The 19304-nt window shown below is 45.2% G+C and overlaps 1 protein-coding gene across 4 annotated transcripts in view; it reads right to left on the reverse strand.

The window, feature by feature from the left end:
* Positions 1 to 1266: 1266 nt before the first annotated feature.
* Positions 1267 to 19304, reverse strand: part of RUFY2 (RUN and FYVE domain containing 2) — a 74706-nt gene continuing 56668 nt past the window's right edge. For 2 of the 4 annotated variants that reach the window (XM_038743642.1, XM_038743641.1), the window contains exons 12-18: positions 18951 to 19048; positions 16417 to 16536; positions 7452 to 7581; positions 7036 to 7130; positions 5288 to 5336; positions 1924 to 2001; positions 1267 to 1827 (exon numbers count right to left, since the gene is read on the reverse strand). In XM_038743642.1, coding sequence (XP_038599570.1) covers positions 1684 to 1827; positions 1924 to 2001; positions 5288 to 5336; positions 7036 to 7130; positions 7452 to 7581; positions 16417 to 16536; positions 18951 to 19048 — 714 coding nt within the window. In that variant the 3' untranslated portion in view covers positions 1267 to 1683. Of the gene's footprint in view, positions 1828 to 1923; positions 2002 to 5287; positions 5337 to 7035; positions 7131 to 7451; positions 7582 to 16416; positions 16537 to 16749; positions 18024 to 18950; positions 19049 to 19304 lie in introns of those variants that run through there. The other 2 variants (XR_005449813.1, XM_038743643.1) reach the window with 2 other exon arrangements.

Consider the following 19304-nt stretch of genomic DNA (forward strand, 5'->3'; position numbering starts at 1 on the left):
CTACGAATTTAGATACTCCAGAATAAGCGGGAGGTTAAAACATGCCCGGAGAGAAGAAAACACTACCTGAAGTACTAAATAAACTTTCCATTTAAAATAAAGTTCATCCGTCATCACCTGATGAGGAGGTTATGGATGAGGATATTAATTGGCAAATGGCTGGGAAGTGGTTTTGTATCCGGTAATAATAATTGTATTTGTTAAGCACTTATACTATACGCCAAGCACTGTGGTAGATGATCAGGTCCCATATGGGGCTCACAATCTTAAGTGCAAAGAACAGGGTGCCAAATCTAAGTGTGATTAGATTTGGCATTAGTGTTGACATACTGAGAAAAAAACAAAAAGACCATTTCATCTTGCAGATTTAAAGGAAAAACTAATCCTTTGTAATAGATTCTTACCATGAATTTGGAAACGGTCGTTTTAGTAAGTCCGTTTATATAACATATATGAGTTCTTCCCTAATTTGGTCAAATATTTGCTAGCTTAGTATAGGTTAACTGATCACTTAAAAGGCTTTATTTTAACCTTGGTTTATGCCTACATTCCAAGGTAAAGTAGTCTCCAGTATAAAAGCACCTACAATGCTAGGGGTCTGTAGAGTTTTCTCTTTACATATTAAGAGCAGCAATAACAAAAAGAATGTACTGTTTTACTACAAAGTAGTTGTAACACGCAGCAAGCGTGAAACAAATCTTTGTGTGGCAAAAAAATACTGGAATTTCTCAGAAAATGAGTCAAGGGTTGGTTTGTTGCACAGATATTAGCTTCTTTCAAATGAAGATTTACTCTTTGCTCTAAAGTGCATAATGGAATTGCACCATCAAAAAATTAGCAGCTCTGATTCCCTGTCAGGCAAGCCTTATTTATGAACTACAACGAACCACGATAAAGTGCAATAGGACGTAGTGGTAAACTGAACAAAGAGTGAAGCCTAATAGAATAGCTAATACGAAAAAGCAACACATTCCTTGCTATTCACAATGTTTATCTGGTTTTGAGTTATTTTTTAGGACTTTAGTTACGCTACGAGGTTTCTTTTTGAAGAATTAAGTCCAACCGCATTCTACAATAAACAAGGCGGTCTTTGAGAAGGACACGGGAAATAATCCTCGATTAAAGCTTCGCAAGGGTTGTTGAAAACAGACAATTACTGGGCAACCGGGGGCATTTGACCTGAAAGCTACATATAGATTTGACGCGGACTAAAAGTCAATAATTTGGACTTACAGGGTAGGCTTCTGTTTGAATTACTGAAGCGTCAATTTACAAATCGAGGATTTTTGAATAGTTTAAACCTCACTACTGCCTTGCTGGGTTCTAACCATGGGGCTTGATTCATCTGTTTTCTATTTCCCTGCCTTCATACACACCCATTTCTCCTTTCTTCCCCCTTTACTCTCTCTTCCTCCGCCTGCCTTTTTCGCTGGCTTTGGCTGCTCGCAACCGTAGACTGTCAGGATCCTCCGATCCGATCAAAGCCCGTCCTCAGCGGGAGGAGGAGATTGAAATATCACGACCCTGACGAGAGGGTCTTGAATGACCATTCTCAAAACGGCATCAGTTTTAGAAGTTACATCGGCAAAGGCTGAACAACTGAATGATTGTACACCCATTTCTCTCGATCTGTACACCTATGTACACCGATTTAAACAGCCACAGTTCCTAAGTACAGCCACATCAGGGCAGGTTAGACGAGCACCTCTGAATCAGCAGCGCGTGACAGGAGTCGCAGACCCGCACGGGCTTTGGTGACGAAGGCAGAGGCAGTTCGTTGTCCGAACAGGCGTTACAGAAAATTTCTCCGCAGTTTCTACAATGATGCTTGGGAAAGAGCGGAGAAACCCATTAAAAAAAAAAAATACACATCCCTCCCCTACGTCCGAAAAAGGCTCAAGTCTCAGCCTGGGCCTGCCTTACCTTTCTCTTGGAAAGCGAGAACTCCTTTTCACACAATTTGCAGTGGGTGGCTTCTTCATCTTTCAACCAAACTTGGCCCTAGAAGGGAAGAAGCAAAAACTGATTTCCTTCCATCCCACATAAAAGAACTACATATTTAGGACATCAATTTGAGTTAACCTAGTGCCACCATCTAAGAGCCTCAAAGCGCTTCAAAAATCTTCAAGACAACCAGAAGATAGTCTTTGAAATGATAAGCGAGCGATCCTATAAGCCCTAAACAGGATCTGGGTTCTAATTCAGGCTCCGCCACCGGTGTGCCGTGTGACCTTGGGCAAGTCACAACTTCTCTGTGCCTCGGTTCCCTCGTCTCTAAAATGGGGATCAAGACTGTGAGCCCCATGTGAGGCAGGGCCTGTGCCCAAGCTGACTGCCTTTTATCTACCCCAGTGCTTAGTAGAGTGCCTGGCACATAGTAAGGGCTTAACACCTTTTTTAAAAAAAAATTAGTCTGTCTTTTAGAGTCCCAGAAGTGATGAAAACCTATATGGTAGCTAGGAGCCCCTACTGCAGTAGCTGTGGACCTTAAAGCCTGTTACTACTCAGACTTCTATATTTTAGAATTGTTTTTTTTTTTTCAGATGGAGGGACAGCTCTAGGGTTACTGAAGCAGTGACAACGTTTGCCACTTTATTTATGTTTAGGTTTTGTTTTTGCAAAGGGGGTGTGGATTTATACAGCTTGGGAGAGAAGGAGGGGAGAAACCAGGTTTGGGTAGGATAAGGGCGCACCCTCCGCTCCTCTGCCGCTAATCTCCTCACCGTACCTCGTTCTCGCCCGTCCCGCCGCCGTCGACCCCCGGCCCACATCATCCCCCTGGCCTGGAATGCCCTCCCTCTGCCCATCCGCCAAGCTCGCTCTCTTCCTCCCTTCAAGGCCCTACTGAGAGCTCACCTCCTCCAGGAGGCCTTCCCACACTGACCCCCTTCCTTCCTCTCCCCCCCTCCATCCCCCCCATCTTACCTCCTTCCCTTCCCCACAGCACCTGTTTATATGTATATATGTTTGTACATATTTGTTACTCTATTTATTTTACTTGTCCATATCTATTCTATTTATTTTGTTAGTATGTTTGGTTTTGTTCTCCGTCTCCCCCTTTTAGACTGTGAGCCCACTGTTGGGTAGGGACTGTCTCTATCTGTTGCCAACTTGGACTTCCCAAGCGCTTAGTCCAGCGCTCTGCACACAGTAAGCGCTCAATAAATACGATTGATGATGATGATAAGGAGCTGGGGGAGCTCATCGGCCCTAGGGATCTGACCTGTCGAGTCTGGCGGCTTCAGCTGGCCCTCTCCATCAGGCACCTCTGCTCTGGAGCCAACTGGGCCAGGGCCTGCCACAGCCAAACCTCCCCTGGGGACCAGGGCCACCACTATTGGGTTAAGCGGCACGGACTGGAAAGACCGGAGGAATGAGCACTGCCTAAAAGAAATCACCCAATGTCACCCCGAGGCCGGATCCACCTCCACCGGAGACTGGCTCGGGGTGGATATGCTGAGCTGCCCTAAGTGTGGGGAGGAGAGTTGCCCGGCCCTCTCCACAGCAAACAGAAACTCCTCACCCCTGCCTTTAAGGCAATCAGCTCTTCCCTTGCCGATCTACTACAAACCAGCCTGTACGTAAGCGCTTAGTACAGTGCTCTGCACACAGTAAGCGCTCAATAAATACGATTGATTGTTTCTTTAACCTACGCAGTGTCCCGTGATCCCCCTCGTCCCCCTCATCTTACCTCCTTCCCTTCCCCACAGCACCTGTATATATGTTTGTACATATTTATTACTCTATTTTACTTGTACATATCTATTCTATTTATTTTATTTTGTTAGTATGTTTGGTTTTGTTCTCTGTCTCCCCCTTTTAGACTGTGAGCCCACTGTTGGGTAGGGACTGTCTCTCTATGTTGCCAACCTGTACTTCCCAAGCGCTTAGTCCAGTGCTCTGCACACAGTAAGCGCTCAATAAATACGATTGATTGATTGATCTCTTCTTTTTCACTGCTGACCCCTTGCTTGCGTCCTCCCCCTGGTCTGGGAATCCCTCTCCCTTCCTATCCTACAGCGTACCAGTCTCTCTGCCTTTAAAGCCCTACTAAAATCATATCTCCAGAGGCCTTCCCTAAGCACTTAGATCTGTACCCCTTATTCATTCATTCAATCCTATTTACTGAGCGTTTACTGTGTGCAGAGCACTGTACTAAGCGCTTATGCACTTTAATACCCCAACCCCACAGCCCTTATATGTCCATATCCTTATACCCAGCCATTTTCCCCACTTGTAAGCTCATCTGGCAGGGAACGTGTCTACCAATTCTGTTATATTGTACCCTCCCGAGCGCTCCATAGTGTGCTCTGCACACAGTAAGCACGCCCTAAATACCACTGATTGAAAAAGTACATTATTTTTATTCACTCAATCGTATTTATTGAGCTCTTACTGTGTGCAGAGAACTGTACTAATGCAACTGCGGTATGTGTTAAGCACTTACCGTGCGACAAGCGCTGGGGAAGATACAAGATAATCGGGTTGGACACAGTCCCTGTCTCACACGGGGCTCACAGTTTCAATCCCCATTCTACAGATGAGGGAACTGAGGCACAGAGAAGTGAAGTGACTAGCCCAAGGACACGCAGCAAAGAAGTGGGGGAACCGTGATTAGACGCCAGGTCCATTAGACCACACTGCTTCCTTCATTAGACTGTAGGCTCCCTGAGGGCAGGGATCAGGTCTACCAACTCTACTGTACTCCCCCAAGTACTCAGTACAGTGCTCTGCACACAGCAGGCACTCAATAAACCCCACTGACTCATTAGCCAAGCAGTTGTGAGGCCCAGACTCCGCGCGTCTGGTTAAATGAGTTTTCTGGAGCAGTGGGGGCCACATCTGGGATTATCATCATCAATCGTATTTATTGAGCGCTTACTGTGTGCAGAGCACTGTACTAAGCGCTTGGGAAGGACAAGTTGGCAACATATAGAGACAGTCCCTACCCAACAGTGGGCTCACAGTCTATTAGACCCTAACATGTCTCTAGCTAGGCAGGTTGGACGGATAATGCACGTCTCCTCTCTCCGTCTCCATCCATGTCTGTTCCTCCTCTTCTCCCTCACCTCTGCCTTTTTATCATCCTTCCGTTTCCCTTTTCTCCTCCCCCCACTTGATCGTAAACCCCTTGAGAGCAAGAATCATGTCCACTACATACATCTCACTGTATTCTCCCAAGCACTTAGCCAAGTACCATGCTCAGAACAGGTGCTCAATAAATACTACAGCACAGAACTGCTCATTTCAAAAGGACTCACGTTAAATGGAGGGAAAATCTACTAACCTGTAAGGCCTTGTTGGCCTCTTTGATATCTTCTATTTTAAGCTTTGATCTAAAAAGATAACAGAGAGAGCCGGCATTCACCATCCGACCGGTAACACATTAAAAGTTTATCTCCTCAGGGGGTGGAAATGCAGTGACATCTTAGCGACAATAACAGCCACCTAAGTGCTTGGTTTTTTAAATCGGAGCAAGTTCCCTGAACCCGGATTAAGGCGGCAAAGCAGCGAGAGGGTACAGCCAAACTCAAGTTTGTTACCAACGGTGACTAGCAGCTCTATTTCCAAGTTCCTGAATAGGACGTACTCGGTGCCCTCTCTAGATTGTACGCTCCCCGTGGGCAGAGAATGAGTCTACCAACTCTGTTGTACTCTCTCTCAAAAAAAAAAAATAATAATGGCATTTATTAAGCGCTTACTATGTGCAAAGCACTGTTCTAAGCACTGGGGTAGAGACAAGGTAATCAAGTTGTCCCACATGGGGCTCACAGACTTAATCCCCATTTTCCAGATGAGGTAACTGAGGCAAAGAGAAGTTAAGTGACTTGCCCAAAGTCACACGGCTGATAAGTGGCGGAGCCGGGATTTGAACCCGTGACCTCTGACTCCAAAGCCCGGGCTCTTTCCACTGAGCCACGCTGCAGCACCGGTGCTCTCAAGCACCGAGCACGGTGCTCTGCACACAGAAAGCGCTCAAGGAATACCATCGGTCGATTAAATGATTGGTGCTCTGCACACAGTAAGCGCTCAATAAATACGATTGATTGATTGATTGATGGTCTGGGCAGCCTTCTCGGGAGCTATCTTCGATCCTACATCTGAAGGAGCGACGCAAAGGAGTAGGCCCTCAAGCCAGCTCTGTCTGTACGGTTTTCGTTTGGGATTTGTTAAGCGCTTACTATGTGCCAGTCACTGTAGTAAGGGCTGGGGAAGATAACACGCTCATCAGGTTGGACCCAGTCTATGCCCCACATGGGGCTCGCGGTCTTAATCCCCACTTTACAGAGGAGGTAACTGAGGCACAGAGAAGTGAAGCGACTTGCCCAAGGTCACACAGCTGACAAGTTCTAGGCAAAAGGGCTCAAGAGAGTCCACAGTCCACTCAGCCTCCACTTAAAATGGACCCCGCGGCTGCTTTGCCTTAACCGCCTCACGCTATAATTTCTTCTTCCCTCTATCTGGACCATTTCCCTGGAGTCCCCGCCACCCATTTTAACAGACCACAGTTCCCGTGCTTTCTTCAGATTTGATTTAACATGGTGACTGGCAGGTGGGACAGGAATACCCACTTCTAAAGGGTTCCAGGGCAATCTCTCACCAGGAATAAAACTATTCAGGCTCCGCATTCGGTAAGCGCTCAGTGAAGACAGCTGATCATCGACAGTGATGTGCAAATCCACCTCCCAGGTGCCTGAGATATACTTTTCACAATTATTTCAGAGGTCTAGTGGCGCTCAAGCTCCTAAAAGAGTTCTGTCTTCCTTATTCTAACACGGCATATAAAAACAGGTTGACAATACCTCTGAACTGACCGATAAAAAGGGAATCGGAATGGGTAGACAGTTCCCGCATTCCCAGCTTTCACCTTTTAGAATAATTTTCTTCTAGAAGTCTCCTAAACCCAATCCACTTCATCAGCCCCTCACCATGCTGCATTTAGGTTTCAAGTTTCTTTGCAGAGTTAGGTACTGGTTGGTCCCTTTGCACGCACATTTTATGAAAACTGATAGAGTGAAAAGAAAGAAAAGTTACTCGCTAAGCTTGCTGGCTACTTCTTGAAGGGCTTTTTCTTGGTCGTGACATGTTTTTTTCAGCTCGTGGTTTTCATCTTGTAGACTAAGGAATTCCTTAAAAACAAGGAAAAGGGAAGATACTTTTAAGACCGAAAAACTGTATGCACTGTCAAAATAAAAAGACATGTTTATATTTGCTAAATCTGTTATATGGCTTCCACTGACTTTAGTCACAGGTTCGCTATTGCCCTTTAAATATCCTTTAAACAATCAAGTGAATACACACATACTAATACCCTTTAAACCGGTAACTCTTTCCAGTTTTCAGAGCAGCAGCTTAGAATGGAGTCTCCTTAACCTCTTTTTAAAAGCCTTTTTCGTTCCTTATGCCAAACAGCGGGTGTAAATTTGAAACATTAACCAACCACGACTTACTTGCTTAAGATCGATGATTTGCTGGGTTTCATTTCTGAGATGAGATAAGGCATCTTTCTCCTTTTGGAGACTGTCCTGCAGGGTGTGCCTCCATTCCTTTTCAATCTTCAGATCCGTTTCCAGCCGAGCCCTTAAATCACGGTCAAAACGAAACCAGATTACGGAGGCAGAAGGAGCGAGAGCCATTTCTCATGACCGCCTCTCCTCTTTTTCACAGTCGCACACCAGTACTGGCAGAAACATCGCGATTTCCGTCACGATCATCGATGGTATGATGCTCTCTCTGTTCTCTCTCGGGCTCGCATCTCCTCCTGCTTCAGGACATCTCCACCTGGATGTCCTCCCGCCACCTAAAACTCAGCATGTCCAAGGCTGAGCTCCTTATCTTCCCTCCCAAACCCTGCCCTCTCCCTGACTTTCCCATCATTGTGGACGACACTACCATCCTTCCCGTCCCTTGGTGTCATCCTTGACTCTGCTCTCTCCACACATCCAATCCGTTACCAAAATGTGCCGGTCTCACCCTCACAACATCGCCAAGATCCGCCCTTTCCTCTCCATCCAAACCACTACCACATTAGTCCAATCTCTCATCCTATCCCAACTGGATTACTGCATCAGCCTCCTTTCTTATCTTCCAACTTCCCGTCTCTTCCCGCTTCAGCCTATACTTCACTCTGCTGCCCGGATCATCCTTCTATAGGAACGTTCTGGGCATGTCACTCCCCTCCTCCTCATCATCAATCATCAATCGTATTTATTGAGTGCTTACTGTGTGCACAGCACTGTACTAAGCGCTCGGGAAGTACAAGTTGGCAACATATAGAGACAGTCCCGACCCAACAGTGGGCTCAAAAATCTCCAGTGGTGGTTTTTCTGTTTCTCCTCTTTTAAAGGAAGCACAAGACACCAGTAATCTCATCAAAGGGCAAGTCGCTCTCAGTTATTTCATTTTTTAAAAAAGGTTTTCGTGGAAAACCTGCTCAGAGGTTCAGCCGACTTTCATATCACGGTGACCTAAGTCTTTTCACTCAGATTAAAAACAGTATATACCTGCTAATTATTGCAGGTCATGCAAAATGAGGAGGATGATGGTATTTGTTAAGCGCTTACTCTGTGCCAGGCACTGTACTAAGCACTAGGGTGGATACAAGGAAATCGGGGTGGACACAGTCCCTGTCCCAAATGGGGCTCACAGTCTCAATCTCCATTTCATAGATGAGGTAAGAGAGGCCCAGAGAAGTGAAGTGACTTGTCCAAGGTCACGCAGCAGACAAGTGGCAGAGCCGGGATTAGAACCCATGACTTTCTGACTCCCAAGCCCATGCTCTAGCCACTCCATTTCTGGGGTTTAAGGACTACCCTTGTTACCCTGAACTCCTACAGAAAAGCCTGAGGTTCAAGTGAAAGAATAACAATAATGATAGCATTTATTAAGCGCTTACTATGTGCAAAGCACTGTTCTAAGCGCTGGGGGGTTACAAGGTGATCAGGTTGTCCCACGGGGGGCTCACAGTCTTCATCCCCATTTTACAGATGAGGGAATTGAGGCCCAGAGAAGTGAAGTGACTTGCCCAAAGTCACGCAGCTGACAGTTGGTGGAGCCGGGATTTGAACCCACGCACGACCTCTGACACCAAAGCCCGGGCTCTTTCCACTGAGCCACGCTGCTTCTCTAATGTAGAGGAACTTCCAGGCTCAGAGAGGAGCCAGAGATCAGTGCAGGTGAAACATTTTGCAACTTGGCCAATTTACAGATCTCATTAATGATGGCATTTAATGATGGCATTTATTAAGCACTTACTACGTGCAAAGCACTGTTCTAAGCGCTGGGGAAGTTACAAGGTTACAAGAAGCTACAAGAAGATTCTATTTAGAGGGAAGCAGTCTTAGCAAGAAAATATCGCAGGCTGAGGTGGGTTTTTTCTTATTTTTACAGTATTTGTTAAGTCAATCAATCACTCAATCATATTTATTGAGCGCTTACTGTGTGCAGAGCACTGTACTAAGCGCTTGGGAAGTCCAAGTTGGCAACATATAGAGACAGTCCCTACCCAACAGTGGGCTCACAGTCTAAAAGGGGGAGACAGAGAACAAAACCAAACATACTAACAAAATAAAATAAATAGAATAGATATGTACAAATAAAATAAATAGAGTAATAAATATGTACCAACATATATACATATATACAGGTGCTGTGGGGAAGGGAAGGAGGTAAGATGGGAGGGATGGAGGGGGGGACGAGGGGGAGAGTTAAGTGCTTACTATGTGCCAGGCATTGGACTGTACTAAGCGCTGGGGTAGACAGGAGCTAATCAGGTTGGACACAGTCCACGTCCCACATGGGGCTCACTCCCCATTTTACAGATGAAGTAACTGAGGCTCAGAGAAGTTAAGTGACTTTGCCCAAGGTCACACCGCAGACAAGTGGCGGAGACGGGATTAGAACCCACATCCTTCTTACTGAGAGCTCACCTCCTCCAGGAGGCCTTCCCAGACTGACCCCCTTCCTTCCTCTCCCCCTCATCCCCCCCATCTTACCTCCTTCCCTTCCCCACAGCACCTGGATATATGTATATATGTTTGTACATATTTATTACTCTATTTATTTTACTTGTACATATCTATTCTATTTATTTTGTTAGTATGTTTGGTCTCTGTCTCCCCCTTCTAGACTGTGAGCCCACTGTTGGGTAGGGACTGTCTCTAGATGTTGCCAACTTGTACTTCCCAAGCGCTTAGTCCAGTGCTCTGCACACAGTAAGCGCTCAATAAATACGATTGATTGATGATTGATTGATTACTTCCAGGCCATGTTCTATCCGGTAGGCCATCCTGTTGTTCTGTTTCCAACCTTTTTGGGGGGGACTCTACCCCGACAGTGTCAAGGTTTCACTCCTAGTACCTCTTTCCCCACACACTCAGTGAGGCCAGAACAAATGTCTTCACTACATATTTTGACTTTTAGACTGTGAGCCCACTGTTGGGTAGGGACTGTATATGTTGCCAATTTGTACTTCCCAAGGGCTTAGTACAGTGCTCTGCACATAGTAAGCGCTCAATAAATACGATTGATGATGATGATGATGATGATATTTTGGACAATATGCTGAGCCTACTGGGGTGTAGCAACACGGTGACAGAAGAAACATCTTTGCGCGCCATCGGACACGAGGGGGCTGCTACAAACCTAAATTTTCCTCAGCGTGGGGTTTTTGCAAGAGCACAGTCTCTGGGTTATAGATCTGACCGTAATCCCTGGAGCCAGACCAGAGGGAGAAGAACAGCAGTGGCCAAGAGCGATCAAAAGAGCAGCTGCGCCTTAGTACAGTGCTTAGTACAGTGCTCTGCACGCAGAAAGTGCTCAATAAATACCGCTGATGGATTGATCGCTCCTGCTGCAGTCACCAACTCCTCAGAGTCCGAGCTGCACACTTAGCCCGCACACTTAGCACCTCTAATAATAATAATAATGGCATTTATTAAGCGCTTACTATGTGCAAAGCACTGTTCTAAGCGTTGGGGAGGTTACAAGGTGATCAGGTTTATTTATTTATTTTACTTGTACATATCTATTCTATTTATTTTATTTTGTTAGTATGTTTGGTTTTGTTCTCTGTCTCCCCCTTCTAGACCGTGAGCCCACTGTTGGGTAGGGACTGTCTCTCTATGTTGCCAACTTGGACTTCCCAAGCGCTTAGTACAGTGCTCTGCACACAGTAAGCGCTCAAGAAATACGATTGATGATGATGATGATCAGGTTGTCCCGCGGGGGGGCTCACAGTCTTAATCCCCATTTTACAGATGAGGTACTGAGGCACAGAGAATCAATCATATTTATTGAGCGCTTACTGTGTGCAGAGCACTGTACTAAGAGCTTGGGAAGTACAAGTTGGCAAGATATAGAGACGGTCCCTACCCAACAGTGGGCTCACAGTCGGCCCCCGCTGCTCCTGGAAGTCTCCTCTCCTCCGAGCGCCGCCATAGACGCCCCCTGCTTCCACCCCCCCTTTTAAGCGACCTTCCTTATAGTGCCCCCCAACCCCCCTTCCCGGTCTGGTCCTGACTCTCCCCCGCACACGGGAAAAATGCCCTTGTTATCACCAAGTTACATTAACGACAACCTCATTCACACCTACTCAGCCTTCCTGTCCCGCCATCGACCCCCGGCCCACGTCCTCCCCCGGTCCTGGGATGCCCTCCCTCTGCCCATCCGCCAAGCTAGCTCTCTTCCTCCCTTCAAGGCCCTACTGAGAGCTCACCTCCTCCAGGAGGCCTTCCCACACTGAGCCCCTTCCTTCCTCTCCCCCTCGTCCCCCTCTCCACCCCCCGCATCTTACCTCCTTCCCTTCCCCACAGCACCTGTATATATGTATATATGTTTGTACATATTTATTACTCCATTTATTTACTTATTTATTTTACTTGTACCTATCTATTCTATTTATTTTATTTTGGTAGTATGTTTGGGTTTGTTCTCTGTCTCCCCCTTCTAGACTGTGAGCCCACTCTTGGGTAGGGACTGTCTCTATATGTTGCCAGCTTGTACTTCCCAAGCGCTTAGTCCAGTGCTCTGCACACAGTAAGCGCTCAAGAAATACGATTGATTGATTGATTGATAGATGGGGGAGGCAGAGAACAAAACCAAGCATATTAACAAAATAAAATAAATAGAATAGATATGTACAAGTAAAACAAATAAATAAATAAGTTAAGTGACTGGCCCGAAGTCACGCAACTGACCTCCTCACTGTACCTCCATCTCGTCTACCTTTCCGCCAACCTCTTGCCCCCATCTTCCCTCTGGCCTGGAATGCCCTCCCTCTTCACATCCAACAGACAATTACTCTAGCCACTTTCAAAGCCTTACTGAGAGCACATCTCCTCCAAGGGGCCTTCCCTGATTAAGCCCTCCTTTCCTCTTCTCCCACCCCCCTCTGCGCCGCCTTGACTCGCTCCCTTTATTCATCATCATCAATCGTATTTATTGAGCGCTTACTATGTGCAGAGCACTGTACTAAGCGCTTATTCATCCCCCTCCCAGCCCCACAGCACTTTTATTAATACTATAATGCATTTATATTAATGTCCGCCTCCCCCTCTAGACTAGCTTGTTGTGGGCAAGGAATATGCCTGTTCTATTGTTACACTGTATACTCCAAGTGCTTAGTACAGTGCTCTGCACACAGTAAGTGCTTAATAAATACTGACTGACTTGCGACTGCATCTTCATGGACAGAGCTGACAACAACTACAGGATTAATTTCTCTTCTTATTCTGGCTGCTCCTGTTTGGCTTCTTGCCCCCCCAGTTTTCCCCTTGTGAGGGGGCCCAGCTAGAAGCGGCACTAAGGACTACCCCGTCAACATTTTGAAATACCCCTCGTTGAAAACCACTGGATTAGGTAAAATAGCACAAAACAGAGAGCAGGAAGGTATAAATCTGTACTGCTGGCAGGGCAAAGGCACTTCAATTCTCTGGGCCTCGGTTTCTCCACCTTTAAATCAGCTGCAAGAACGGTGACCCCCATCTGCTTCGGGAGGGCAGTTGTGAGGGGCTATAAAGATGAATAAGATATCATGAGACAACTCAGGAAAAAGGTTATTTACTCTACACTCACTTTTAGACTGTGAGCCCACTGTTAGGTAGGGACTGTCTCTATGTGGTGCCAACTTGTACTTCCCAAGCGCTTAGTACAGTGCTCTGCACACAGTAAGTGCTCAATAAATACGATTGATTGATTACACTCTGACTACAACAGGAACAGCACGCTGAAGTCTCTATATGTTGCCAATTTGTACTTCCCAAGCGCTTAGTACAGTGCTCTGCACATAGTCAATAAATACGATTGATGATGATGAAGTCCAAAATGGCTGCTTTTGACGGCCTGAAATCTAACTGTTAACAGCAATTCTGGCCCAGCGCTTAGTACAGTGCTTTGCACATAGTAAGCGCTTAATAAATGCCATCATTATTATTATTATCTCCTGGGAGGCAAAAAGAGATCTCTCTGCAGGGACACAGGAGAGATCAGTGGAAGAGAGATAGGGCCACCATGGCCTTATCCCCCGCAAAGCCCTGAGCTGTTTTTACCCTTCAGATTGCGCTTGGTTAATGACAAATAATTCAGAAGTGAATCTACACAAGAAATTTTGGTTGGGACTGAGAAGTGGGAAGAGCGCAGGCCTGGGTTCTAATCCTGGCTCCTCCACTTGTTTCTTGGGTGACTTCCTGGGTGAGTCACTTAACTTCTCTGTGACTCAGTTCCTTCAGCTGTAAAATGGGGATTCAATATCTATTCTCCCTCCTACTTCCAATGCGAGTCTCATGAGGGACCTGATGATCTTATCTCACCCCCAGCATTCACTCATTCATTCAATCGTCTTGAGCGCTTACTGTGCGCAGAGCAGTGTACTAAGCGCTTGGGAATTACAAGTTGGCAACATATTCATTCATTCATTCAATCGTATTTATTGAGTGCTTACTGTGTGCAGAGCACTGTAGTAAGCGCTTGGGAAGTATAAGTTGGCAACATATAGAGACGGTCCCTACCCAACAATGGGCTCTCAGTCTAGAAGGCTACTCAGTACAGTGCTTGGCCTGCATTAACTGCTTAACAAATACCCCGATTATTATTATTTGTGTTACTCTGAGCTAAACACTTGGGAGATGACTGATAGCTAAAGTAATTGAAGAAAAGTTTCAGGGCCTCAAGAGGGTTATTACTGATTGTTAGTAATAATAATAATCATAATAATAATGGCATTTATTCAGCGCCTACTATGTGCAAAGCACTGTTCTAAGCACTGGGGAGGTTACAAGGTGATCAGGTTGCCCCACAGGGGGCTCACATCTTAATCCTCATTTTACAGATGAGGTAACTGAGGCACAGAGAAGTTAAGTGACTTGCCCAAAGTCACACAGCTGTGGCTGCATCATCACTTCACCCTCGGCCAAGCTCATGAATTTCTTGGGCACATGGATAGGAATCTGAGTGGACTGAATGACGTAGATGTTCTCTCTGTGATAGAAAAATCAGTCAATCAATGGTATTTATTGAGTGCTTATGATGTGCAGGGTCGGCTCTTTAGGGGAGGAGCTCTACTGTTGAAAAACCTCAAATTTGTTTTAAAATAATGGCTTCAAAAAAGGTGCCCCTCCATACAGTCTTCCCTTACGCTGATTCTTTTTATTTTTTTCCCCATGGTATCTGTTAAGTGTGCCAGGCACTGTACTGAGCACTGGCAGGGGGGATACAATCTAATGAGATTGGACACAGTCCATAACTTATGTGTGAGGCTCATAATATTAATCCCCATTTTACAGATAAAGTAACTGAGACGCGGAGAAGTTATGTGACTTGCCCAACGTCACAGAGCAGACAAGCGGTGGGGCCGAAATCAAAATCCAAGTCTTTCTTTCTGACCCCTAGGCCTGTGCTCTATCCACTAGGCTATGCTACGTCCTTAAGATGATGATGATAATAATGACAATAATAATGGAATTTGTTAAGCGGTCGTTATGTGTCAAGCACAGTGTTTAGTACAGTGCCTGGCACATAGAGTAATCGCTTAACAAATACCATGATTATTAGGGAATTTAATCGAGTCAGGCAGATTCTCTGTCGCAAGTGGGGTTCCCAGTTTACATAGTGGGTGGGAGTAGAGAAGCAGTGTGGCTTAGTGGAAAGAGCATAGGCCTAGGGGTCAGAGGATCTGTTTTCTAACCCCTGCTCTGCCAACTGGTTGCTGTGTGACCTTAGGCAAGTCACTTCATTCATTCCTATTTACTGAGCGCTTACTGTGTGCCAAGCACTGTACTGAGCACTTGGGAGAGTACACTATAACAACAGACACATTCTGGGCCCACAATGAGCTCACAGTCTAGAGGGGGAGACCGACATTAATATACATAAATCAGTTATGGATATATATGTATGTGCTGTGGGACTGGGACAGAGGATTCATTCACTCAATCAATCATATTTATTCATTCATTCAATCGTGCTTATTGAGCGCTTACTGTGTGCAGAGCACTGGACTAAGCGCTTGGGAAGTACAAGTTGGCAACCTATAGAGACGGTCCCTACCCAACAGCGGGCTCACAGTCTAGAAGGGGGAGACAGACAACAAAACAAAACATATTAACAAAATAAAATAAATAGAATAGTAAATATGTACAAGTAAAATAGAGTAATAAATCTGTACAAGCATATATACAGGTGCTGTGGGAAGGGAAAGGAGGTGGGGGGGGGAGAGGAAGGAGGGGGCTCAGTGTGGGAAGGCCTCCCGGAGGAGGTGAGCTCTCAGTAGGGCTTTGAAGGGAGGAAGAGAGCGAGCTTGGCGGATGTGCGGAGGGAGGGCATTCCGGGCCAGGGGGAGGACGTGGGCCGGGGGTTGACGGGGGGACAGGAGAGAACCAGGCATGGTGAGGAGGTTAGCGGCAGAGGAGCGGAGGGTGCGGGCTGGGCTGGAGAAGGAGAGAAGGGAGGTGAGGTAGGAGGGGGCCAGGGGATGGACAGCCTTGAAGCCCAGGGTGAGGAGTTTCTGCTTGATTCGTAGGTTGACAGGCTGAATAAATGAAGGGAGCAAGTCAGGGCTCTGTGTGCCTCTACTTCCTCAACTGTAAAATGAGGATTCAATACCTGTTCTCTCTCCAACTTATACCGTAAGTCCCATGTGGGACAGGAACTGTCCAACCTGATTAACTAGGATTTTCCCCAGCGCTCAGAACAGTGCTTGACACATAGTAAGCACTTAAATAACAGCAACAACAACAATAATAATAGCAAATGTACAGTGAAGGAACAAAATTAATACAGGCTATTGTAAAAGGAACATTTTCTAAGGCAGAAACTAAAAACACGCTCGTATTGTAAGATCTCTACATTTCTTTCAATTGAAAGAATACTCTGTTCCTTGAAAAGCGTTCTACTTGTTTCGGAAGGGAAGGCGGTACTTACAGTTGTTTTTCCTTTTGGGAGATTTGTTTCTGCAGGGTGTCAGATTTACTCAGACATTCTTGCTGAAGTTTCTCATCCTCACTCTCGGCTTCCATTTGAGCCTTCTCTGCTTGCTGCAATCTGGTGTAATTCAAATCAACTTTGGGTAAAACTGAGGCTAGAATTAGGGTGTAAAAGGGTGAAGAAGACAAATAAAAGAAAAATGGGGAAATAGAAACATTTCTAAATAAAACAAAGTTTGGGGAAACTCACAAACTCAAACGAGAGAGAGCCACAAAATGCCTAGAAATCTTCTCTGGTTTTCAGTTGAACATATAATTCACACAGCACATAGTCTTCCAATTTGTTTTTATTTGTTGTTAATTATTAACAGATGCCATCAATGCCAAGTACTACAAGTTTTATCGCTTACACGGACTTTAACGGTCTAAGTGTGAGGGCGTTACGTGAGTTAGAGTTACTGTCTTTTTACAGAACAGGGAGAGGTACAGCAGCTACACTAATTAAGCAAATAAGCCACGTTGGCCTTGTGTTTGTGCTAGAATGTGTGCGCCTTGCATTGAGGCCAATGACAGAGAACGGTAACCACCCAAGCAGCAGCATGGTACTTTCTAAAGGGGTTTACTGCACTTATTGAATCTCCCCCGTACTACTGTAATACATATATGCGTTTTTAAAAGAATTCATCCGCTAGTTAGTATCGTACTCTATTGTGCTCCCACCACCAAATAATATTTCTCCAATTTTACTTTTTGTCTGTCAAAATGGTTCCCCTCGTCCTCAGCAGAACTATCCCGCTAGGCACTTCTCAACACCACTTTCAGTAGGAATCCCCCATTCTAAGAGGGTAGAAAAGGGAAGAGTTACTGCCCATCCACCCCTCTGAGGTCAAAAAAGTCTAACAAAGCTCTATTGTCAATCCCCCATGCCTTTCCTTTAAAGAATGGGGGGCAAAAGGGGGAAATGGGGAAGAAAGGGAGGGAGAGAGCGAGAAAGAGTTGGCCTTTTCTTCATCCGTACTGTGCTATCTGGAAGAGGTCTGGGTGCAACTGGAAAGGTAAAGCCAAGGCCAGAGGGCACGATCTGTATCTTAGAAAGTGTTTCTAAAATGCCATATGGTCAAAATCAGTGGAGGAGTTGCAGAGGGAGGAAAAAAAAGACGGTTGCTGGAAAAAGAACTGTCAGCCAAATGTGAAATAAAGTGAATTTTAAAATAATTATAATAGAGTTTACATTTTTAAAGTAGCAAAAGAGATAAAACTGCATTAGAAAATCCTGACCGGCTCAATGGATCAAAACTCAAAATCACTCTTGGTGCATTGAGGTTTGGGTGATGGATTTTGGGAGCCAAAGTCCTCCCAAGCCATTGAACAGCACGAGGAGCCCAGGGTTTCCTAATACTCTTTTTAAATATTTAATACCTTATTTTACTATTTAACAAATTATACAAACGTTGGCTCTTTGAAACTATTTAACTGCAACAATTATGAAGTGGGTTTCAGAAAGATATATCTTTGACCAGCTTGTATTGGTGTTGTGTGTCGCTGGTGGCACATTTCACAAACGACATTGCAATCGTCCTGGTTTGAGTTAACAAATCTTTGTCACTTTGCGATGGAATGGAGAGAAACCAAAAACAGGGAGAGGTGATCAAAAGTGGTTAAAATGTAAAGATTGGGATAAGGAAACAAAAAAGAAAAAAGAGGAAAGAGGATGTCAATAAAAGAATATTCATGTCAATAAAGCTTTTAATAGTTATGTTTTTCACAGGTAGATTCAAAGAAAGCAATGGTAAGACATGTTGACATCAATATGACAGGGCAATTTTCAACAATAAAAATGAGAACTGTCATCTATACTATTCAGCTGGATTACACATTTTCCCGGCTCTTTGGGTCTGTGTGTTTTGGTTTTTTTTTTTTTTAAACCGTAACTATTTCCTGTAACACCCTTTAGTATGATTCCTTCTTTTTCTTCAACTGAAACTCTGCCTGTCCTTAGCTAATTCCTTGAAAAACATTTTAGACTACTATTGATTTCCGAATCCACCCCCAATTTCCTTAATGACGTTGCTGTGCCCCTTGGATGTGGTGAGAGAAGCCTACTGGGCCCTACATTCAGGGTGTGAGCTAGAGGAAACACAGTTGGAGAGAAGCAGATGGCATAAGACGGCAGAGATTCATTCATTCAGTCGTATTTATTGAGCGCTTACTGCATGCGGAGCACTGTACTAAGCGCTTGGGAAGTACAAGTTGGCAACATATAGAGACGGTCCCTACCCAACAGTGGGCTATGTGCAGGGAGGTCAAGCAAGGGAGCATTTCATCCTTGGTTTGGGGGGGTCGGGGGGCTCTTGAAGGCAACAGCATGCTGCCAAACAGCATAAACCAAGAGTAAAATCCTGGCAGTCTATTCAGCACGGGTCCTACCCTCAAGCTGCCTACTGAACGTGAAACTCGATGGCAGAGGTTTGAGCATGGAATAAAAGTAAAGAGGAAGGTATGAAAAGGAAACTAATAGTGGATAAGCTGTACCTTTGTTCCAGTTGTTTCATAGCAGCAGTAATTTGATTGGTTTTATCTTCCAGTCGGCCAATTATTTCATTCTTTTCTTTCAGGCCATCTTCAGAACCCTGTTTTGAAAACATTAAAATTTGACGTTAATTCCTCCACGGTACTCATTAAGCATTCCCAGTGCGCAAAGCACGGTACTAAGTTCTTGGGAGAGAGAGGTAGAGTTGGTACGCACAACCCTTGTCTTCAAGGAGCTTACAACCTAGTAGGGGAGAGAGACACTAAAATAAATTACAGCTAAGGACCCTTAGCTGCACCCCGTTTTGAAAACACTAAAATTTGACATTAATTCCTCCATGGTATTCACTGAGCATT

This window comes from Tachyglossus aculeatus, chromosome 3, assembly GCF_015852505.1.
Source record: "Tachyglossus aculeatus isolate mTacAcu1 chromosome 3, mTacAcu1.pri, whole genome shotgun sequence".
Lineage (NCBI taxonomy): Eukaryota > Metazoa > Chordata > Mammalia > Monotremata > Tachyglossidae > Tachyglossus > Tachyglossus aculeatus.